The 24,563-nt window shown below is 44.6% G+C and overlaps 1 protein-coding gene across 5 annotated transcripts in view; it reads right to left on the minus strand.

Moving 5' to 3' along the window:
* LOC135507813 (transmembrane protein 131-like) overlaps positions 1 to 24,563 on the minus strand; it is a 118,512-nt gene that overhangs the window by 31,172 nt on the left and 62,777 nt on the right. For all 5 annotated transcript variants that reach the window (XM_064927484.1, XM_064927483.1, XM_064927482.1 and 2 more), the window contains exons 8-11: positions 11,561 to 11,638; positions 9,953 to 10,133; positions 7,811 to 7,869; positions 7,585 to 7,690 (exon numbers count right to left, since the gene is read on the minus strand). In XM_064927484.1, coding sequence (XP_064783556.1) covers positions 7,585 to 7,690; positions 7,811 to 7,869; positions 9,953 to 10,133; positions 11,561 to 11,638 — 424 coding nt within the window. The remainder of the gene's footprint in view (positions 1 to 7,584; positions 7,691 to 7,810; positions 7,870 to 9,952; positions 10,134 to 11,560; positions 11,639 to 24,563) is intronic.

Here is a 24,563-nt window from a genome sequence, read left to right on the forward strand (position 1 = left end):
CGATCGTGTTTTTTGTTTGTTTATTTGCGTTGTTTGTAACTTTTTTTTATTAATTTTTTACTTATTTTGTTGCTACCACCGTCTTTTATGACCGAAAATAACTTCTGGACATTAGGACTGAGATTACTCACCACAGACTGGCAGAATCCTTTTCTTCCCTTTAACGAGTCTGACGAGCCCAATGCAAATGATACACTGCTTTCTCGGGAACAGGCCCAGATCGCCGTGATTTTGCGTGAAGAGGAGGCAGAGAAAAAGGGCCAGAGGGCGGGCTGCCTTCTGAGAATTTGTTGTGCGATTGAATAAACCCTCACATCCTTATATTCTGCTAGCAAATGTGCAATCTTTGGAGAATAAAATTGATGAACTATGCAGAAGATTACATTACCAACAGGACATTCAAAACTGTATAATCTTACATTTCACGGAGTCGTGGCTGAACAACAACACTATCAACATACTGGTTATACGCTGTACCGGCAGGATAGAACAGCGGCATCTGGTAAGACAAGGGGTGGTGGACTGTGTATTTTTGTAAATAACAGCTGGTGCACGATATCTAAGGAAGTATCGACCTATTGCTCACCTGGCTAGAGCGTTGGGCTAGCAACCAGAAGGTTGCGAGTTCAAACCCCCGAGCTGACAAGGTACAAATCTGTCGTTCTGCCCCTGAACAGGCAGTTAACCCACTGTTCCCAGGCCGTCATTGAAAATAAGAATTTGTTCTTAACTGACTTGCCTGGTTAAATAAAGGTAAAATTAAAAAATTAAATCTCATGATAAGCTGTAGACCACACTATCTACCTTTTCTGTAGCTGTTTACATACCACCACAGACTGAGGCTGGCACTAAGACAGCATTGAATGCTGTATTCTGTATTCCGCCATAAGCAAACAAGAAAAAGCTCACCCAGCCGGGAAACTTTAACGCAGGGAAACTTAGATCCGTTTTACCAAATTTCTATCAGCTTGTTAAATGTGCAACCAGAGGGAAAAATACTCTGGACTACCTTTACTCCACACACAGAGACGCATACAAAGCTGTCCCTCGCCCTCCATGGCAAATCTGACCAGTGACAAGATCAATAAAAAAAGTGGTCAGATGAAGCAGATGCTAAGCTACAGGACTGTTTTGCTAGCACAGACTGGAACATGTTCTGGGATTCTTCTCATGGCATTGAGGAGTACACCACATCAGTCATTGGCCTCATTAATAAGTGCATCGATGATGTCGTCCCCACAGTGATTATATGTACATACCCCCAACGGAAGCCATGGATTACAGGCAACATCCGCACTGAGCTAAATACTAGAGCTTGCACTTTCAAGGAGCAGGATTCTAACCTGGAAGCTTATAAGAAATCCCGCTATGCCCTCTGATGAACCATCATTCAGGCAAAGCATCAATAGAGGACCAAAATCAGCTGCACTATCGAGAGCATCCTGACTGGTTGCATCACTGCCTGGTATGGCAACTCCTCCGCCTCTGACCACAAGGCACTACAGAGGGTAGTGCGAACAGCCCAGTACATCACTGTGGCCAAGCTTCCTGCCACCCAGGACCTTAATACCAAGCGGTGTCAGAGGAAGGCCCTAAAAATTGTCAAAGACTCCAGCCACCCTAGTCATAGACTGTTCTCTCTGCTACCGCACGACAAGTGGTACCGGAGCACCAAGTCTAGGTCCAAGAGGCTTCAAAACAGCTTCTATCCCCAAGCTATAAGACTCCTGAACACCTAATCAAATGGCTACCCAGACTATTTGCATCCCCCCCTTTACACCTCTGCTACTCTCTGTTGTTATCATCTATGCATAGTTACTTTAATAACTCTACCTACATGTACATATTACCTCAACTAACCGGTGCCCCCGCACATTGACTCTGTACCGGTACCTGCTTGTATATAGTCTTGCTATTGTTATTTTACTACTGCTCTTTAATTACTTGTTACTTTTATTTCTTATTCTTATCCATATTTTTTTTAACTGCATTGTTGGTTAAGGGCTCGTAAGTAAGCATTTCACTGTAAGGTCTACTACACCTGTTGTATTCGGCGCATGTGAATAATACAATTTAATTTGATTACAGCTTTGAGTTGTCTTGGGTATGTCTGTATCAGCTTTACATATCTGGATTCTGGGATTTTCTCCCATTCTTCCATGCAGATTTCCTGAAGATTGGGAATGGAGGTGAACAGCAATCTTCAAGGCTTTCCACAGATATGCAATGGGATTCAAGTCTGGGCTTTGGCTGGGTCACTGAAGGACTTTCACATTCTTGTTCTGAAGCCATTCCAGCGTTGCTTTGGCTGTATGCTTGGGGTCATTGTCCTGTTGGAACGTTCATCTTCGCCCCCAGTCCAAGGTCATTTGCACTATGAAGCAGGTTCTCATTCAGGATTTGCCTGTATTTGGCTCCATTCATTGTTCCCCTTATCCTTATCAGTCTCCCATTCCCTGCCGCTGATAAGCATCCCCTTAGCATGATGCTGCCACCACCATGATTCACGGTAGTGATGGTGTTAGACGAGTGATAAGCTGTGCCTGGTTTTATCCAGACATAGCGCTTTGCATCCAGGCCAGTTCCCTTTTTGTCATCAGACCACAGAATCTTTTGCCTTCTTTTCAGTATTTCACGTGACTTTTTGCAAACTCCAGGCATGCTGTCATGTGCCGTTTTCTCAGGAGTGGCTCCCGTCTGGCAACTCTTCCAGAAAGCCTAGATTAGTGAAGTGCTGTAAAGACTATTGTCCTTCTGGCATATTCTCCCATCTCAGCCAAGGAACTCTAGTTCATTCAGTTCGTGGTCACCAAGGTCCTTCTTGTCCGGTTGCTCACACGGCCAGCTGTAGGCAGAGTCTGGGTAGTTCCATATTTTTTCAGTTTCCCAATGATGGAGGCCACACTCTAGAAATGATTTTATGTCCTTCTCCAGATATATGCCTAATCACAATTCTCTCTGAGATCTACAGACGGTTCCTTGGACTTCATTGTATAGTTTCTGCTCTGGCATGCACTGTCAACTAGGTTTGGGTGATATCCAGATTGTCATACCAACCTTGTGCCATACCTGGATATTCAGTAATACCGGCACTGAACACAAGGTGGCTATTTGTAAACCCAAAGGTTAGCAGTGCTAACAAGTACATGTAAAATCCCATAGAGAATGCTAACTAAATGCTAATGAGTGCATAGCGAACATTTTATACATGATATCTCGCTGGCAAACATTTAGATGTGAATTCCATACTGTAACTAGATGACCTGGCGCGTGCTGCACAACAGTGAGTGACTGAGGACTATAATAAAAGATCTTGTGACAAGTGAAATGGAAAATGCGATCTCCTAACATATTGCACAAGTTGACTGCAGGTATTTACATAAAAAGTAGCTAAAAATATTCAAATGAATAAAAAAATGAGAAAAAACTATTTAACGGTATTGAAAAATCATTCTGTGGCCATTTCCAAATACCCAGCTATATGGTATACAAAATTACTGTCAACTATGAGGTCTTATATAGACAGGAGCGTTTCTTTCTAAATCATTTCCAAACAATTAAATTGGCCACAGGTGCTCCAATCATGTTGAAGTGACATCTCAAGGATGATAAAATAAAATTGGATGCACCTGAGCTCAATTTGGAGCATCATAGCACATTTGTGTGAACATTTATGTAAATTAGATTTTTCAGTATTATTATTTTTTTTTTTGTACATTTCTAAAAACCTGTTTTCACTTTCTCATTATTCTCAGAATTTGGTGTAGATGGGTAAGGGAAAAATCTATTTAATCCATTTTGAATTTAGGCTGTAACAACAAAATGTGGAATAAGTCAAGGGGTATGAATACTTTCTGAAGGCACTGTAGACACACACGCGCACACACACACACACACACACACACACACACACACACACACACACACACACACACACACACACACACACACACACACACACTTTTGGTCTTGGATACTGATTGCCTGTGTGATGCAAAATAACTTGTTTACTGTTCTAATTATGTTAGTAACCAGTTTATAATAGCAGTAAGGCACCTCTGGGTTTGTGGTACATGGCCAATATACCACTGCTAAGGGATGTGTCCAGGCACTCCACGTTGCGTCGTACATGAGAACAGCCCTTATAGCCATGGCATTTTGGCCATATACAGGACAGTGTCTTCAGAAAATATTCACACCCCTCACCTTTTTCCACATTTTGTTGTATTACAGCCACAATTTAAAATGGATTAAATGGAGATTTGTTGACACTGACCAACACACAATACACCATAACGTCAAAGTGGAATTATGTTTTTTGCCATTTTTACACATTAATAAAGCATTATATTGTCTTGACTCAATAAGTATTCAATACCTTTGTTAAGGCATGCCCAAATCAATTTCCGGAGTAAATATTTGCTTAACAAGTCACATAATAAGTTGCATGGACTCAATCTGTGTGCAATAATAGTTTAACATGATTTTTGAATGGGACACAATCATGAAGTGGAACGACATTTATTGGATATTTCAAACTTTTTTAACAAATCAAAAACTGAAAAATTGGGCATGCAAAATTATTTAGCCCCATTACTGTCAGCGCAGCAAACTCTCTCCAGAAGTTCAGTGAGGATCTCTGAATGATCCAATGTTGACCTAAATGACTAATGAAGATAAATACAATCCACCTGTGTGTAATCAAGTCTCCGTATAAATGCACCTGCACTGTGATAGTCTCAGAGGTCCGTTAAAAGCGCAGAGAGCATCATGAAGAACAAGGAACACACCAGGCAGGTCCGAGATACTGTTGTGAAGAAGTTTAAAGCCGGATTTGGATACAAAAGATTTCCCAAGCTTTAAACATCCCAAGGAGCACTGTGCAAGCGATAATATTGAAATGGAAGGAGTATCAGACCACTGCAAATCTACCAAGACCTGGCCGTCCCTCTAAACTTTCAGCTCATACAAGGAGAAGACTGATCAGAGATGCAGCCAAGAGGCCCATGATCACTCTGGATGAACTGCAGAGATCTACAGCTGAGGTGGGAGACTCTGTCCATAGGACAACAATCAGTCATATATTGCACAAATCTGGCCTTTATGGAAGAGTGGCAAGAAGAAAGCCATTTCTTAAAGATATCCATAAAAAGTGTTGTTTAAAGTTTGCCACAAGCCACCTGGGAGACACACCAAACATGTGGAAGAAGGTGCTCTGGTCAGATGAAACCAAAATTGAACTTTTTGGCAACAATGCAAAACGTTATGTTTGGCGTAAAAGCAACACAGCTCATCACCCTGAACACACCATACCCACTGTCAAACATGGTGGTGGCAGCATCATGGTTTGGGCCTTGATGGGAAGATGGATGGAGCCAAATACAGGACCATTCTGGAAGAAAACCTGATGGAGTCTGCAAAAGACCTGAGACTGGGACGGAGATTTGTCTTCCAACAAGACAATGATCCAAAACATAAAGCAAAATCTACAATGGAATGGTTCAAAAATAAACATATCCAGGTGTTAGAATGGCCAAGTCAAAGTCCAGACCTGAATCCAATCGAGAATCTGTGGAAAGAACTGAAAACTGCTGTTCACAAATGCTCTCCATCCAACCTCACTGAGCTCGAGCTGTTTTGCAAGGAGGAATGGGAAAAAATTTCAGTCTCTCGATGTGCAAAACTGATAGACATACCCCAAGCGACTTACAGCTGTAATCGCAGCAAAAGGTGGCGCTACAAAGTATTAACTTAAAGGGGCTGAATACTTTTGCACGCCCAATTTTTCAGTTTTTGATTTGTTAAAAAAGTTTGAAATATCCAATAAATGTCGTTCCACTTCATGATTGTGTCCCACTTGTTGTTGATTCTTCACAAAAAAATACAGTTTTATATCTTTATGTTTGAAGCCTGAAATGTGGCAAAAGGTCGCAAAGTTCAAGGGGGCCGAATACTTTCGCAAGGCACTGTATTTTTAAGCAGACATTGAATATCCCTTTGACCATGGCTAAATTATTCATTACACTTTGGATGGTGTATCAATACACCCAGTCACTACAAAGATACAGGCATCCTTCCTAACTCAGTTGCAGGAGAGAAAGGAAACCACTCAGGCACAGTGGAGGTGTCATAACACCAATAAAACCTAGCGGTCAATCAGGGAAATGGTTCCAATCGTTTCTTCCGTCATTCATATTTCCCGTCGGGGATTTTAGAAACACTTAAAATAAGGGCTGTGTTTCATGTAGGCCTACCCTGGTGAGATGTTTTCATAACCATGTAAATCTCTCTCAGGGTAGGCCTACATGAAACTCAGCCCTTATTTTAAGTGTTTCTAAAATCCCCTATGGGAAAAATGTTTGGTGGAAAAACGATTGGAACCACTTCCTTGTTTGACCACTAGGTGTTATGGGTATTATGATTCATAATGGGGTACTATGGGTATTTATGGATATTTTGACTCGTACTCTATGGTGACTTTAAAACAGAGTTTAATGGTTGTAATACGAGAAAACTAAGGATGGATCAACATTGCAGTTACTCCACAATACTAACATAATTGACAAAGTGAAAAGAAGGAAGCCTGTAAAGAATACAAATATTCAAACATGCATCCTGCTTGCAACAAGGCACTAATGTAATACTGCAAAAAAATATGGCAAAGCAATCATTTTTTTGTCCTGAATACAAAGTGTTATGTTTGGGGCAAATCCAATACAGTAGTACTGTGTATCACACTCCAGATTTTCAAGCATAGTGTTGGCTGCATCATGTTATGGGTATGCTTGTAATCGCTAAAGACTGGATAGTTTTTCAGGATAAAAAAATAAATGTAATGGGAGCTAAGCACAGGCAAAACCCTAGAAGAAAACCTGGTTCAGTCTGCTTTCCACCACAAAACATTCACTTTTCAGCAGGGTAATAACCTAAAACACACAAGGCAAAACCTACAATGGAGAAGACAGTGAATGTTCCTTAGTGTCGGAGTTACAGTTTTGACTTAAATCTACTTGAAAATCTATGGCAAGATCTGAAAATGGTCTAGAATTTTGAAAAGAATAATGGGCAGGTGTGGAAACCTCAGAGACTAACCCAGAAAGACTCACCGCTGTAATCACTGTGAAAGCTGTTTCTACAAAGTATTGACTCGGGTGTGCATACTTATGTAAATTAGATTTCTGTATTTCATTTTCAACAACTTTGCAAAATTGTCTAGAAACATGTTTTCACTTTTTCATTATGATGTATTGTGCATAGATGGGTGGGGGAAAAAATAAGTAATCCATTTTGAATTCAGGCTGTAAAAACAAAATTTAGAATAAGTCAAGGGGTATGAATACTTTCTGAAGGCACTGTACTACAACTCCTTTGGCCTTATTGCTTAAATATACATATACACACATGCTATCAACACATTAGCAAAATATCTCGCACAGCTGAGTTTGGTTGTTGCAGGTGCTTGGGAATAATTTGATGATGACATATTAAGAGGAGTTCCAAGTTCCTTTACTTTTAAGACATCAACATTATTACCACAAATGGCAAACAGACCCAGTATTCCTCTAATTTGCCATTTAAATGTACCTCTGCAGGCTAGAGTAGCCACTTGTGTGAAGTTTGTCGCTGATGTTCTCAGCAGGACTGGGCTGAACTCCAGAGCGCTGTCCATTTTGGATAACAACTGCATTTCCTAAGAAAAAAAGAACAACACTGCTGTTAGATACAATATAAACTCCTGCATGGGTAATACTGAAGACATATTAAATAGACTCCATTTGAGTACAATGCATGAGTTTGCACAGAAACTTACCTTCACATAAAGTTTCTTTCCTCCTGAATTCAACATACAAATTCCAATGTTTAACTCCCCTGTAGGATACAATTAAAACACAATAGGTTAATGACATGTTATCAACATAAATGACAGGATCGAATAAATACTGTATTGCTGCCCAACAAAACACTGAAAATTGCACTTCTCTCTGCCGCCAGTAGGTGTCACTATGCACATAAAATGGATACATCCACCTTTTGGCAGACAGCCAATAACAAAGCAATCTTCAGGGCTACTTGACAGGATTGAAAGCTCATCCTTTTTTGGTACTGTGACTATATTCCATGCACATAATCTAAGAGCGTAATGCTTATGCTCTATGATGCCCATTTCAAGGTAGAAGGTAAATGCCCCATCTATCCCATTCATGCATGCCAATCCCATCAGTTGTACAGAATACAAAAATTGACTGATATAACTCCTCATATAAGGTCAGATGACTATGACAATTAACTTAAAATTAGATCTAATGTTACTCGCTAGGTAAAAGCGGTGCTACTTTGGTATGATCTGCACAGTAGCATTAAGTGAAAGGAGGTGATTACATTTACAATATGCTGCGATCATAAAAACTGAGTGCTCTAGCCTACAGCAGCATTGCAGCAGTTTGGTGGATGAAAGTGCTGAGTTGACACTTCGGGGCGGATTTCCTTGGCTCTGGCAATTCCTTTCAACCTCAGGTTTCTCTGCAAGTGAGACTGTAGATGAACAGTGCCTGTGCTACGGTTCACGCTTCATGACCAACCCGTTCACTAGGGGTCACTAAGTTCGCTGTTCTAGCACTGTTTCACAGAAATAAAATGTTCTGTCTAATGTTCTATCTAATGTCAAATAATGCATGTTTTCTTTCACACATGAAAAGGTTGACTTTACAGCCATAGTGCCACTTAATCTGGGTCCGGGAAACAGACCCTGGTGTAAGTCTACTATTACAATGTAAATGGAGAAATCCAGGAAAAAAATCCCTTAGTTGTTTATGATGTAGAGTCAGTGGACAGAAAAACAAGGAAAGAATATCTAATGTCCAAACTGTAAACAAATCTGCATCCCAAATGGCACCCAATTCCCTATATCGTGCACTACCTTTGACCAGAGCCCTGTGGGTCCTAGTAAAAAATAGTGGACTATGTAGGGAATTGGGTGCCATTTGGGACAAAACCAATGTTAATCTACCATCAATCTATAGGCTACATGCCTGGTGTGATTGTGATCTTCGAGCAGGGAGATGTAGTCTATTCTACACAATATAGTCTAGTCCTGATTAAGGTGCGCTAATGGCCCTGTGTATGTAATATGGGGTATGATGGTGATGAGGATACAGGACGAACTCGCACCTATGGGCTGATCTAAGATCAGTTTTGCTGTTTCCCCTTTTATGGTTAAGATGAGAATTTGGGGAAGGACATGTTTGATTCTACAACTAGCTTGGCTCCTGAGTAGCGCAGGTAGCCTAGTGGTTAGAGTGTTGGGCCAGTAACTGAAAGGTTGCTGGATCGAATCCCCAAGCTGACATGGTAAAAATCAGTCGTTTTGCACCTGAGCAAGGCAGTTAACCCACTGTTCCCTGGGCGCCAAAAACATGGATATCGATTATGGCAGCCCCCCGCACGCACCTCTCTGATTCAGAGGGGTTGGGTTAAATGCGGAAAACACATTTCAGTTGAATGCATTCAGTTGTACAGCTGACTAGGTGTCACTGCATCTCAGTGCTTGAGACGTCACTATAGACACTATGGTTCGAATCCAGGCTGTATCACAACCGGACGTGATTGGGAGTCCCATAGGGCGGCTCACAATTGGCCCAGCGACATCCGGGTTTGGCCAGTGTAGGCCACCATTATAAATACAAATTTGTTTTTAACTGACTTGCCTAGTTAAATAAAGGTTCAATACAATACAAAAAATATGCTCAATAAGTGGTAAGGCTCCCAAATCCTAATCAGTGTTTCTCTCCGATTTTTCTTTAGGCGGGGTGCAGAGGTCCCTAAACCAGCAGAACACCAACATTCTCTATTGAAACCTACCAACATCCTAAAATATTTGAAGTTATTCCTATAGCTCTCATGCCTTACCCCACCTCCACCCCCAAAGACTAGTCCCCTAGCCCCCGACACCCACCGTTGCCGGAGCAGCAGCCTGTCGCTGGGGCAACCAACAGGACCAGGATGTGCTCGATGACGTAGGGCTTGAGCTTGTCCAGGTCAGCAGGACGTTCTGTGTGCTCCGACAGCCTGATCTGGAGGTTGAGTCCCTGCTCCACCCTGGCCGCGTTGTCCTCAACGCTCTGGAAGCACGACCCCTGGGGATACGGCAGGAAAGGCATACCAGTTATGCAGAGGGAGAAAGGGGGAGGGGGTTGGTTGAATAGAGCAAAGAGAGAATGAAGAGGCATGTAGAAGGAGCGATCAGTGGAATGTGGAGAGAGATTGGGGGGCAAGAAAGGGGAACAGGGTGAGAGACAAATGAGTCACATTGTGTAAGAAAAGGAAAAGAGGAAGCGATGAAGAGTGTGAGAACACTAAGAGTGTGGGTGCATGCTTGTACACACACACACACACACACACACACACACACACACACACACACACACACATACACACACACACACACAGCCAGCTAGAGGTAAAACTATGGGCATCAACCTGCTTCTCTCCAGTCCCTCTGTACTGTACCTAACCCACAAACCCTGCCTTAAGCTGACAAGATCAGCATCTGGGGTGTGCAAAGCTCAGCGCAAACCAGGCCTTGTCATCTTAGGAGGAGGAGTGCCTCAGGCCTGGACTTAAGAAACAGACAGCTCGCTATCCCTGGCTAGACCCCACAGGGCCTCGGCCTAAAATAACAAACACCAAGCCCCTGTGGATACAACAGATACACACAGTTCCTGAAGAAGCCATATTAGTACTTATCTCCCCTGACCATAGAAGTTGGCTATACTTCACAAACAGATCTGGGACCAGGCTATACCATACAAGTAGCATTCACAAGTCATTATGAACTAACAAACAAAACAAAGTTGGGTTTGGTTAGGGAGATAGAGTGGTGGGTGGAGCTTGCACCATGGCGGTGATTGCGCCACCTGTGTTTAGGGAAGCTCCCGGCCAATTAACGGTCTTGTGAGAAAGCAATTATGCGCCTAGAAAGTGGTCTCACTGTCCTTGGGGCTTCTTGAGGAACCAGACTGCAGTCAGATATCACAACACTGCAGCTCACTCAATAGACGTCCCGTACACAATCTTTCAAACAATTTCATCACAAGCAATGATTCTGCAGTAAACTTTACAGCCACAATTCACGTAACATAGGTTTTATAACTGACTACAGGAGAATATCCCTTGTGATTACCGTGAAGCCAACACGATAGTGAGTACACACAGTTAAGGAGTATTCAGCACTCATGTTGATAATAGTTGAAAAAAATAATTAAATAAATAGTAAATGGCCATAAGTGCTATGAAAAGTTATTCTTACAGTTAGCATGGAATAAGGACTTTGTCATTTAAATGTTTTGCCCTTTAAAACGCAAATAGGTTGTCTCGAAAATATAAAGTGGTCATACACATGCATATCTGTTTAGTTTGGCATTGTTTATATTTTTATCTCGTGTACATTTTTAAAACTAATGTAAAGTATATTTTGGTCTGTTAAAAATTATAAACAATTTACATATTGACGAAATTATAGTGAAAAGGGGGCGGTTTAAAAAAGTGGTGAGATGCCCAGTACCTGCGGCTGGCTGTATATGCTCTTGGGTAAACTGCACTCCAGCAGTAGCCCCAGGATAGTGATGTTGGAAGAATCTTCCTGGAAGAGCAAAAACAGAGAACAAAGATCCATTGGCAGAAACATACAAGCCAGAGGTTGATAAAATCAGCCTTCATCCCAATGCTCTTTGATGAGACAAATAGCTTGAAAAGTCATGTTGATTAGACTAAACAAATTGAAAACAGTGGAATTAATCCAGATTAAATAACAAAATTACATCCACCACTCTTTTAGATGAAAATCTAACAGGATTTATAAATACCATCATAGCACTAAGACTGCACTTGTGAAGGTGGTAAATGACCTTTTAATGGCGTCAGACCGAGGCTCTGCATCTGTCCTCGTGCTCCTAGACCTTAGTGCTGCTTTTGATACCATCGATCACCACAATCTTTTGGAGAGATTGGAAACCCAAATTGGTCTACAAGGACAAGTTCTGGCCTGGTTTAGATCTTATCTGTCAGAAATCTATCAGTTTGTCTATGTGAATGGTTTGTCCTCAAAGTATTCCTCAAGGTTCCATTTTAGGACCACTATTATTTTCACTATATATTTTACCTCTTGGACATGTCATTCGAAAATGTAATGTTAACTTTCACTGCTATGCGGATAACACACAGCTATACATTTCAATGAAACATGGTGAAGCCCCAAAATTGCCCTCGCTAGAAGCCTGTGTTTCAGACATAAGGAAATGGATGGCTGCAAATGTTCTACTTTTAAACTCGGACAAAACAGAGATGCTTGATCTAGGTCCCAAGAAACAAAGAGATCTTCTGTTGAATCTGACATTTAATCTTGATGGTTGTACAGTCGTCGATAATAAAACTGGGAAGGACCTTGGCGTTACTCTGGACCCTGATCTCATTTTTGACAAACATATTAAGACTGTTTCAAGGACAGCTTTTTTCCATCTACGTAACATTTGCAAAAATCAGAAACTTTCTGTCCGAAAATGATGCAGAAAAATTAATCCATGCTTTTGTTACTTCTAGGTTAGACTACTGCAATTCTCTACTTTCCGGCTACCCGGATAAAGCACTAAATAAACTTCAGTTAATTCTAAATATGACTGCTCGAATCTTGACTAGAACCAAAAAATTTGATCATATTACTCCAGTGCCAGCCTCCCTACACTGGCTTCTTGTTAAGGCAATGGCTGATTTCAATGTTTTACTGCTAACCTACAAAGCATTACAAGGGCTTGCTCCTACCCATCTTTCTGATTTGGTCCTGCCGTACATACCTACACGTGGGCTACGGTCACAAGACGCAGGCCGCCTAATTGTCCCTAGAATTTCTAAGCAAAAAGATAGAGGCAGGGCTTTCTCCTATCAAGCTCCATTTTTATGGAATGGTCTGCCTACCCATGTGAGAGACGCAGACTCGGTCTCAACCTTTAAGTCTTTACTGAAGACTCATCTCTTCATTGGGTCATATAATTGAGTGTAGTCTGGCCCAGGAGTGTGAAGGTGAACGGAAAGGCTCTGGAGCAACGAACCGCCCTTGCTGTCTCTGCCTGGCCGGTTCCCCTCTCTCCACTGGGATTCTCTGCCTCTAAACCTATTACAGGGGCTGAGTCACTGGCTTACTGGTGCTCTTCCATGCCTAGGAGGGGTGCGTCACATGAGTGGGTTGAGTTACTGACGTGATCTTCCTGTCTGGGTTGGCACCCCCCCCCTCTAGTGGTGTGGGGACTGTGCTTTGGCAAAGTGGTATCATTGGGGGTATCATCGGATGGGGCAACAGTGTCTCCTGACCCCTCCTGTCTCAGCCTCCAGTATTTATGCTGCAGTAGTCTGTGTCGGGGGGCTAGGGTCAGTCTTATATCTGGAGTACTTCTCCTGTCTTATCCGGGGTCCTGTGTGAATTTAAGTATTCTCCCTCTCTCTCTGAGGACCTGAGCCCTAGGACCATGCCTCAGGACTACCTGGCATGATGACTCCTTGATGACTCCATGATGACTCCTTGCAGTCCACCTGGCCGTGCTGCTGCTCCAGTTGACTGTTCTGCCTGCGGCTATGTAACCCTGACCTGTTCACCGGACGTGCTACCTGTCCCAGACCTGCTGTTTTCAACTCTCTAAAGACAGGAGTGGTAGAGATACTCTTAATGATCGGCTATGAAAAGCCAACTGACATTTACTCCTGAGGTGCTGACTTGTTGCACCTCAACAACTACTGTGATTATTATTATTTGACCATGCTGGTCATTTATGAACATTTGAACATCTTTGCCATGTTCTGTTATAATCTCCACCCGGCAGAGCCAGAAGAGGACTGGCCACCCCTCATAGCCTGGTTCCTCTCCGGTTCCGGGTTGGAGCGAGCGGTCGCATCTACACTTCGGTCCGCAGGTAGTATAACTTTTCACTACATTTCCATTACATTATAGTACAACGGTTTGATTTGTCTAATCTTAGCAATTTCTTCTTAGCTAGCTACATAGCCGTCTTTGTATCAAAGATAATTGCGTAATTATCGTATTTCGTCGTCCTAACGTAGTCTACACTGCTATCTGCCCAGCAGCTAGCTAACGTCTACCGTCTACTAGCACTGTAGAAACTATTACACTCAACTGAACGACTCGATTAGTGTAGTGTTAGCTAGCTACATAGTTGTCTTTGCTGTCTTCGTATCCAAGATAATTGTGTAGTTTAGAGTGTGTAGACTTAGAGTGATTATCTTAATTTACCGAGGTTAGCTAGCCAGCTATTTGTCGTCCTTAACGTAAGAGATACTGCTAGCTAGCTAGCCAACAGCTAGCCAACGTCTACCGAATTAACTTCAACAACCCGGTCAACATTCCGCTTCGCTCCACAGGTAGTATCACATTTTCATTTCACTTCATTACAGTACAACGGTTTGATTTGTTTGATCGTAGCTAGCTAGCTACATAGCCGTCTTTGTATCTAAGACAATTGTGTAGTCTAGAGCGATTTTCTAGGTTAGCTAGCCAGCTATTGTCGTTCTTTTAACGTAACGTAACGTAATCAACACTGCTAGCTAGCCAGCTAGCCCCGAATAGCAGCACTGTAGAAACTATTACACTCGACGGAACGACTTGATTAGTGTAGTGTCAACAACGCAGCCACTGCCAGCTAGCCTACTCCAGCAGTACTGTATCATTTCAATCATTTTAGTCAATAAGATTCTTGCTACGTAAGCTTAACTTTCTGAACATTCGAGACGTGTAGTCCACTTGTCATTCCAATCTTCTTTGCATTAGCGTAGCCTCTTCTGTAGCCTGTCAACTATGTGTCTATCTATCCCTGTTCTCTCCTCTCTGCACAGACCATACAAACGCTCCACACCGCGTGGCCGCGGCACCCTAATCTGGTGGTCCCAGCGCGCACGACCCACGTGGAGTTCCAGGTCTCCGGTAGCCTCTGGAACTGCCGATCTGCGGCCAACAAGGCAGAGTTCATCTCAGCCTATGCCTCCCTCCAGTCCCTCGACTTCTTGGCACTGACGGAAACATGGATCACCACAGATAACACTGCTACTCCCACTGCTCTCTCTTCGTCCGCCCACGTGTTCTCGCACACCCCGAGAGCTTCTGGTCAGCGGGGTGGTGGCACCGGGATCCTCATCTCTCCCAAGTGGTCATTCTCTCTTTCTCCCCTTACCCATCTGTCTATCGCCTCCTTTGAATTCCATGCTGTCACAGTTACCAGCCCTTTCAAGCTTAACATCCTTATCATTTATCGCCCTCCAGGTTCCCTCGGAGAGTTCATCAATGAGCTTGATGCCTTGATAAGCTCCTTTCCTGAGGACGGCTCACCTCTCACAGTCCTGGGCGACTTTAACCTCCCCACGTCTACCTTTGACTCATTCCTCTCTGCCTCCTTCTTTCCACTCCTCTCCTCTTTTGACCTCACCCTCTCACCTTCCCCCCCTACTCACAAGGCAGGCAATACGCTCGACCTCATCTTTACTAGATGCTGTTCTTCCACTAACCTCATTGCAACTCCCCTCCAAGTCTCCGACCACTACCTTGTATCCTTTTCCCTCTCGCTCTCATCCAACACTTCCCACACTGCCACTACTCGGATGGTATCGCGCCGCCCCAACCTTCGCTCTCTCTCCCCCGCTACTCTCTCCTCTTCCATCCTATCATCTCTTCCCTCTGCTCATACCTTCTCCAACCTATCTCCTGATTCTGCCTCCTCAACCCTCCTCTCTTCCCTTTCTGCATCCTTTGACTCTCTATGTCCCCTATCCTCCAGGCCGGCTTGGTCCTCCCCTCCCGCTCCGTGGCTCGACGACTCATTGCGAGCTCACAGAACAGTGCTCCGGGCAGCCGAGCGGAAATGGAGGAAAACTTGCCTCCCTGCGGACCTGGCATCCTTTCACTCCCTCCTCTCTACATTTTCCTCCTCTGTCTCTGCTGCTAAAGCCACTTTCTACCACTCTAAATTCCAAGCATCTGCCTCTAACCCTAGGAAGCTCTTTGCCACCTTCTCCTCCCTCCTGAATCCTCCTCCCCCTCCCCCCTCCTCCCTCTCTGCAGATGACTTCGTCAACCATTTTGAAAAGAAGGTCGACGACATCCGATCCTCGTTTGCTAAGTCAAACGACACCGCTGGTTCTGCTCACACTGCCCTACCCTGTGCTCTGACCTCTTTCTCCCCTCTCTCTCCAGATGAAATCTCGCTTCTTGTGACGGCCGGCCGCCCAACAACCTGCCCGCTTGACCCTATCCCCTCCTCTCTTCTCCAGACCATTTCCGGAGACCTTCTCCCTTACCTCACCTCGCTCATCAACTCATCCCTGACCGCTGGCTACGTCCCTTCCGTCTTCAAGAGAGCGAGAGTTGCACCCCTTCTGAAAAAACCTACACTCGACCCCTCCGATGTCAACAACTACAGACCAGTATCCCTTCTTTCTTTTCTCTCCAAAACTCTTGAACGTGCCGTCCTTGGCCAGCTCTCCCGCTATCTCTCTCAGAATGACCTTCTTGATCCAAATCAGTCAGGTTTCAAGACTAGTCATTCAACTGAGACTGCTCTTCTCTGTATCACGGAGGCGCTCCGCACTGCTAAAGCTAACTCTCTCTCCTCTGCTCTCATCCTTCTAGACCTATCGGCTGCCTTCGATACTGTGAACCATTAGATCCTCCTCTCCACCCTCTCCGAGTTGGGCATCTCCGGCGCGGCCCACGCTTGGATTGCGTCCTACCTGACAGGTCGCTCCTACCAGGTGTCTCCTCGCCACGCGCTCTCACCACTGGTGTCCCCCAGGGCTCTGTTCTAGGCCCTCTCCTATTCTCGCTATACACCAAGTCACTTGGCTCTGTCATAACCTCACATGGTCTCTCCTATCATTGCTATGCAGACGACACACAATTAATCTTCTCCTTTCCCCCTTCTGATGACCAGGTGGCGAATCGCATCTCTGCATGTCTGGCAGACATATCAGTGTGGATGACGGATCACCACCTCAAGCTGAACCTCGGCAAGACGGAGCTGCTCTTCCTCCCGGGGAAGGACTGCCCGTTCCATGATCTCGCCATCACGGTTGACAACTCCATTATGTCCTCCTCCCAGAGCGCTAAGAACCTTGGCGTGATCCTGGACAACACCCTGTCGTTCTCAACTAACATCATGGCGGTGGCCTGTTCCTGTAGGTTCATGCTCTACAACATCCGCAGAGTACGACCCTGCCTCACACAGGAAGCGGCGCAGGTCCTAATCCAGGCACTTGTCATCTCCCGTCTGGATTACTGCAACTCGCTGTTGGCTGGGCTCCCTGCCTGTGCCATTAAACCCCTACAACTCATCCAGAACGCCGCAGCCCGTCTGGTGTTCAACCTTCCCAAGTTCTCTCACGTCACCCCGCTCCTCCGCTCTCTCCACTGGCTTCCAGTTGAAGCTCGCATCCGCTACAAGACCATGGTGCTTGCCTACGGAGCTGTGAGGGGAACGGCACCGCAGTACCTCCAGGCTCTGATCAGGCCCTACACCCAAACAAGGGCACTGCGTTCATCCACCTCTGGCCTGCTCGCCTCCCTACCACTGAGGAAGTACAGTTCCCGCTCAGCCCAGTCAAAACTGTTTGCTGCTCTGGCCCCCAATGGTGGAACAAACTCCCTCACGACGCCAGGACAGCGGAGTCAATCACCACCTTCTGGAGACACCTGAAACCCCACCTCTTCAAGGAATACCTAGGATAGGATAAAGTAATCCTTCTCACCCCCCCTTAAATGATTTAGATGCACTATTGTAAAGTGGCTGTTCCACTGGATGTCAGAAGGTGAATTCACCAATTTGTAAGTCGCTCTGGATAAGAGCGTCTGCTAAATGACTTAAATGTAAATGTAGGTTTCTTCCTAGGTTTTGGTCTTTCTAGGGAGTTTTTCCTAGCCACCTCGCTTCTACACCTGCATTGCTTGCTGTTTGGGGTTTTAGGCTGGGTTTCTGTACAGCACTTTGAGATATCAGCTGATGTAAGAAGGGCTATATAAATAAATTTGATTTGACTAGTGAAGAAATAAATACAGGCATGTGTAGCATAAATAACAATCTAATTATGTGATGTTATATTAAGCAAAACATTGGTAACATACAATTGAAGTCAGAAGTTTACATACACCTCAGCCAAAATCATTTAATCTCAGTTTTTCACAATTCCTGACATTTAATCCTAGTAAAAGTTCACTGTCTTAGGTCAGTTAGGATCACCACTTTATTTTAAGAATGTGAAATGTCAGGATAATAGTAGAGAGAATGACTTATTTCAGCTTTTATTTATTTTTTCACATTCCCAGTGGATCAGAAGTTTACAAACATTCAATTCGTTTTTAGTAGCATTGCCATTAAATTGTTTAAGTTGGGTCAAACATTTCAGGTAGCCTTCCACAAGCTTCCCACAATAAGTTGGGTGCATTTTGGCCCATTCCTGTAACTAAGTCAGGTTTGTAGGCCTCCTTGCTTGCACACGCATTTTCAGGTCTGCCCTCAAATAGATTGAGGTCAGGGCATAATGATGGCCACTCCAATACATTGACGTTGTTGTCCTTAAGCCATTTTGCCACAACTTTGGAAGTATGCTTGGGGTCATTGTCCATTTGGAAAATCCATTTGCAACAAAGCTTTAACTTCCTGACTGATGTCTAGAGATGTTGCTTCAATATATCCACGTAATTTTCCAACCTCATGATGCCATTTATTTTGTGAAGTGCATTAGTCCCTCCTACAGCAAGCACCCCCACAGCATGATGATGCCACCCCCGTGCTTCATGGTTGGGATGGTGTTCTTCGGCTTGCAAGCCTCCCCATTTTTCCTCCAAACATAACGATGGTCATTATGGCCAAACAGTAACATTTTTATTTCATCAGACCAGAGGACATTTCTCCAAAAAGTACGATCTTTGTCCCCATGTGCACTTGCAAACCGTAATCCTTTTCCTCCAGCATCTTCACAAGGTTGCTGCTGTTGTTCTGGGATTGATTTGCACTTTTTGCAACAAAGTACGTTCATCTCTAGGAGACACGTCTCCTTCCTGAGCGGTATGACATCTTTGTGGTCCCATGGTGTTTGTACTTGCGTACTATTGTTTGTACAGATGAACGTGGTACCTTCAGGTGTTTGGAAATTGCTCCCAAGGGTGAACCAGACTTGTGGAGTTCTACAAAAACATTTCTGAGGTCTTGGCTAATTTCTTTTGATTTTCCCATGATGTCAAGCAAAGAGGCACTGAGTATGAAATACATCCACAGGTACACCTCCAATTGACTCAAATGATGTCAATTAGCCTATCAGAAACTTCTAAAGTCATGACATCATTTTCTGGAATTTTCCATGCTGTTTAAAGGTACAGTCAACTTAGTGTATGTAAACTTCTGACCCACTGGAATTGTGACACAGTGAATTATAAGTGAAATAATCTGTCTGTAAACCATTGTCGGAAAAATGACTTGTGTCATGCACAAAGTAGATGTCCTAACCGACTTGCCAAAACTATAGTTTGTTAACCTCTTGAAACTCTGGGGGCGCAATTACATTTTTGGATGAAAAACGTTCCCGTTTTAAACAAGATATTTTGTCACAAAACGATGCTCCACTATGCATATAATTGATAGCTTTGGAAAGAAAACACTCTGAATTTTCCAGAACTGCAAAGATATTGTCTGTGGGTGCCCTAGAACGGGAGCTACAGGCAAAACCAAGATGAAACGGCAACCAGGAAATCAGCAGGATTTTTGAGGCTCCGTTTTCCATTGTCTCCTTATATGGCTGTGAATGCGAGAGGAATGAGCCTGCCCTTTCTGTCATTTCCCCAAGGTGTCTGCAGCATTGTGACGTATTTGTAGGCATATCATTGGAAGATTGACCATAAGAGACTACATTTTCCAGGTGTCCGCCCGGTGTCCTCCGTCGAAATTGGTGCGTCATTTTCAGCTGCTGGTATTTTTCCATGCGATTCTGAGGGGAAAGCAGGCTTCCACGAACTGCATATCAATGAAGAGATATGTGAAAAAACACCTTGAGGATTGATTCTAAACAACGTTTGCCATGTTTCGGTTGATATTATGGAGTTAATTCGGAAAAAGTTTGACGTTGTAGGTGACTGAATTTTCGGTTCGTTTCGGTAGCCAAATGTGATGTACAAAACGGAGCGATTTCTCCTACACAAAGATTCTTTAGGGAAAAACTGAACATTTGCTATGTAACTGAGAGTCTCCTCATTGAAAACATCCGAAGTAAATTATTTTATTTATTTGGTTATCTGGTTTTTGTGAAAATGTTGCGTGCTAAATGCTACGCAAAATGCTAAGCTAGCTTGCAATACTCTTACACAAATGATTGATTTGCTATGGTTCAAAAGCATATTTTGAAAATCTGAGATGACAGTGTTGTTAAGAAAAGGCTAAGCTTGAGAGCAGGCGCATTATTTTCATTTTATTTGCGATTTTCAGAAATCGTTAACGTTGCGTTATGCTAATGAGCCTGAGGCTTTATTCACGATCCCGGATCCGGGATGGGGAGTATCAGAAATTTGTGGAGTGGTTGAAAAACAAGTTTTAATGACTCCAACCAAAGTGTATGTAAACTTCTCACTTCAACTGTACACGAACAGCATATTTGCCATCTCAGTCATTGAACCCTATGACCTTTGTGGTTCTGGACAGGGTTGTTCTTTGTGAACTGTTGATGTAAAAAGGGTTTTATAAATTCAAAATTGATTAATTGATTTATTAACATGACCTGTAGGTTATCCCAACTACAAGGCAGATCTCTTTTACACTATTATAACACAAGTATTCACCAGTCAAGACCTTAGACTTCGGTAACAGTATTTATACATGACAGTGTATTTGGATTGGTGCATAGTGCATTATTTAATATCAAAAGTGGTGGTGAGCTCCAAGCTACACACAGTGAAATAACAGTTACCTCATCCAATGACTTTGTCAGAGAGAGGGGGGGGGGGAGACAAAAAGAGAGCGAGAGAGACAATTTCAACCTCTCCACTAAAGAGAGCCACAGAGAGAAAGAAAGAGAAAGAAAGAGAGAAATAAAGTGACAGAGAGTAAAGAAATAAAGAGGAGGGGGAACTAAATTTGAATCTGTCTGCTCAAGCTCGGTCTATATTTAAACCTGTTTATGTGTTCAGCAGCTCAACAGGCCATGTTACAGAGACACAAACCACAAACACCATACAGGAACGACTTTACTCTCACAACACCTGTCTAATAATAACGAAACCTCTCATAAAAGTATATACAGATCAGTGAAGAAACAATGGTTGTATCCCAGATGGCACCCTATTCCATTTATAGTGCACTTCTTCACCAAAACCCTATTTTCTATATAGTGCACTGGTCAAAAGTTGTGCACTATATAGGCAATAGGGTGCCATTTATTTAAAACGCTGCTCATATGTTGTCTTGTAAAACTTTAGTTTTGCACGCCATATAGTGCTTTCAGTGCTGTAACAGAAGAAGTGTGTTCAAAATAAGCCAGGCTGACATTTTGAAACTGCCACCCGCTTCCTGTTGCCGTGGGTAACGTTCCTCCGAAGAAGCCTCGTGCCGCTTTCACTCCTTCCCTTGATGTTTTTAAAAGTGGGTGAGAGTACGTGTGTGATGTGACTATTTGCATGCTCCTTGTGTGTGTGTGTGTTTGTTTAGACACAAGTGTGTGATTCTGTATACACAAATATAAAAGTGATTGATCATGTGTGTGCATGCATCGACAGTGTCTGCATGCATGAATGTGTATATACCTTGTGTACGTACGTACGCCTCTCATGTAAATGTGTGTTTATGCCTCTGGTTTGTTCGTGTGTGTGTGTGTGTGTGTGTGTGTGTGTGTGTGTGTGTGTGTGTGTGTGTGTGTGTGTGTGTGTGTGTGTGTGTGTGTGTGTCTTTATGTGTTGGGTTATCTCTGTGTCAGGACTGGCAAATAGGGGAAGTCAGCTGCTGATGGCTATCAGATGTCAGACACACTACAACAACCGGTGTATGTTGTGGTAAATGTGTTTGTCTGTAGGTATGATGTGAGCCTGGAATGCTCATTGTGGAGATAGAGGAGTTAGAGCCCTGTCGATCTTATCCATGAACATAGACAGGGCTCTAACTCCTCTAGCTCCTCAATGAGATAGGGTACAGGCCCGGCAGCAGGCTGTTCGCCAGCCTGCCAGTTTTATGGCTCACCTCTCACAGTCCTGGGCGACTTTAACCTCCCCACGTCTACCTTTGACTCATTCCTCTCTGCCTCCTTCTTTCCACTCCTCTCCTCTTTTGACCTCACCCTCTCACCTTCCCCCCCTACTCACAAGGCAGGCAATACGCTCGACCTCATCTTTACTAGATGCTGTTCTTCCACTAACCTCATTGCAACTCCCCTCCAAGTCTCCGACCACTACCTTGTATCCTTTTCCCTCTCGCTCTCATCCAACACTTCCCACACTGCCCCTACTCGGATGGTATCGCGCCGTCCCAACCTTCGCTCTCTCTCCCCCGCTACTCTCTCCTCTTCCATCCTATCATCTCTTCCCTCTGCTCATACCTTCTCCAACCTTTCTCCTGATTCTGCCTCCTCAACCCTCCTCTCTTCCCTTTCTGCATCCTTTGACTCTCTATGTCCCCTATCCTCCAGGCCGGCTCGGTCCTCCCCCTCCCCGCTCCGTGGCTCGATGACTCATTGCGAGCTCACAGAACAGAGCTCCGGGCAGCCGAGCGGAAATGGAGGAAAACTCGCCTCCCTGCGGACCTGGCATCCTTTCACTCCCTCCTCTCTACATTTTCCTCCTCTGTCTCTGCTGCTAAAGCCACTTTCTACCACTCTAAATTCCAAGCATCTGCCTCTAACCCTAGGAAGCTCTTTGCCACCTTCTCCTCCCTCCTGAATCCTCCTCCCCCTCCCCCCCTCCTCCCTCTCTGCAGATGACTTCGTCAACCATTTTGAAAAGAAGGTCGACGACATCCGATCCTCGTTTGCTAAGTCAAACGACACCGCTGGTTCTGCTCACACTGCCCTACCCTGTGCTCTGACCTCTTTCTCCCTCTCTCTCCAGATGAAATCTCGCTTCTTGTGACGGCCGGCCGCCCAACAACCTGCCCGCTTGACCCTATCCCCTCCTCTCTTCTCCAGACTATTTCCGGGGACCTTCTCCCTTACCTCACCTCGCTCATCAACTCATCCCTGACCGCTGGCTACGTCCCTTCCGTCTTCAAGAGAGCGAGAGTTGCACCCCTTCTGAAAAAACCTACACTCGATCCCTCCGATGTCAACAACTACAGACCAGTATCCCTTCTTTCTTTTCTCTCCAAAACTCTTGAACGTGCCGTCCTTGGCCAGCTCTCCCGCTATCTCTCTCAGAATGACCTTCTTGATCCAAATCAGTCAGGTTTCAAGACTAGTCATTCAACTGAGACTGCTCTTCTCTGTATCACGGAGGCGCTCCGCACTGCTAAAGCTAACTCTCTCTCCTCTGCTCTCATCCTTCTAGACCTATCGGCTGCCTTCGATACTGTGAACCATCAGATCCTCCTCTCCACCCTCTCCGAGTTGGGCATCTCCGGCGCGGCCCACGCTTGGATTGCGTCCTACCTGACAGGTCGCTCCTACCAGGTGGCGTGGCGAGAATCTGTCTCCTCGCCACGCGCTCTCACCACAGGTGTCCCCCAGGGCTCTGTTCTAGGCCCTCTCCTATTCTCGCTATACACCAAGTCACTTGGCTCTGTCATAACCTCACATAGTCTCTCCTATCATTGCTATGCAGACGACACACAATTAATCTTCTCCTTTCCCCCTTCTGATGACCAGGTGGCGAATCGCATCTCTGCATGTCTGGCAGACATATCAGTGTGGATGACGGATCACCACCTCAAGCTGAACCTCGGCAAGACGGAGCTGCTCTTCCTCCCGGGGAAGGACTGCCCGTTCCATGATCTCGCCATCACGGTTGACAACTCCATTGTGTCCTCCTCCCAGAGCGCTAAGAACCTTGGCGTGATCCTGGACAACACCCTGTCGTTCTCAACCAACATCATGGCGGTGGCCCGTTCCTGTAGGTTCATGCTCTACAACATCCGCAGAGTACGACCCTGCCTCACACAGGAAGCGGCGCAGGTCCTAATCCAGGCACTTGTCATCTCCCGTCTGGATTACTGCAACTCGCTGTTGGCTGGGCTCCCTGCCTGTGCCATTAAACCCCTACAACTCATCCAGAACGCCGCAGCCCGTCTGGTGTTCAACCTTCCCAAGTTCTCTCACGTCACCCCGCTCCTCCGCTCTCTCCACTGGCTTCCAGTTGAAGCTCGCATCCGCTACAAGACCATGGTGCTTGCCTACGGAGCTGTGAGGGGAACGGCACCGCAGTACCTCCAGGCTCTGATCAGGCCCTACACCCAAGCAAGGGCACTGCGTTCATCCACCTCTGGCCTGCTCGCCTCCCTACCATTGAGGAAGTACAGTTCCCGCTCAGCCCAGTCAAAACTGTTCGCTGCTCTGGC

The sequence above is a fragment of the Oncorhynchus masou genome, chromosome 21, assembly GCF_036934945.1.
Source record: "Oncorhynchus masou masou isolate Uvic2021 chromosome 21, UVic_Omas_1.1, whole genome shotgun sequence".
Taxonomy (NCBI): Eukaryota; Metazoa; Chordata; class Actinopteri; order Salmoniformes; family Salmonidae; genus Oncorhynchus; species Oncorhynchus masou.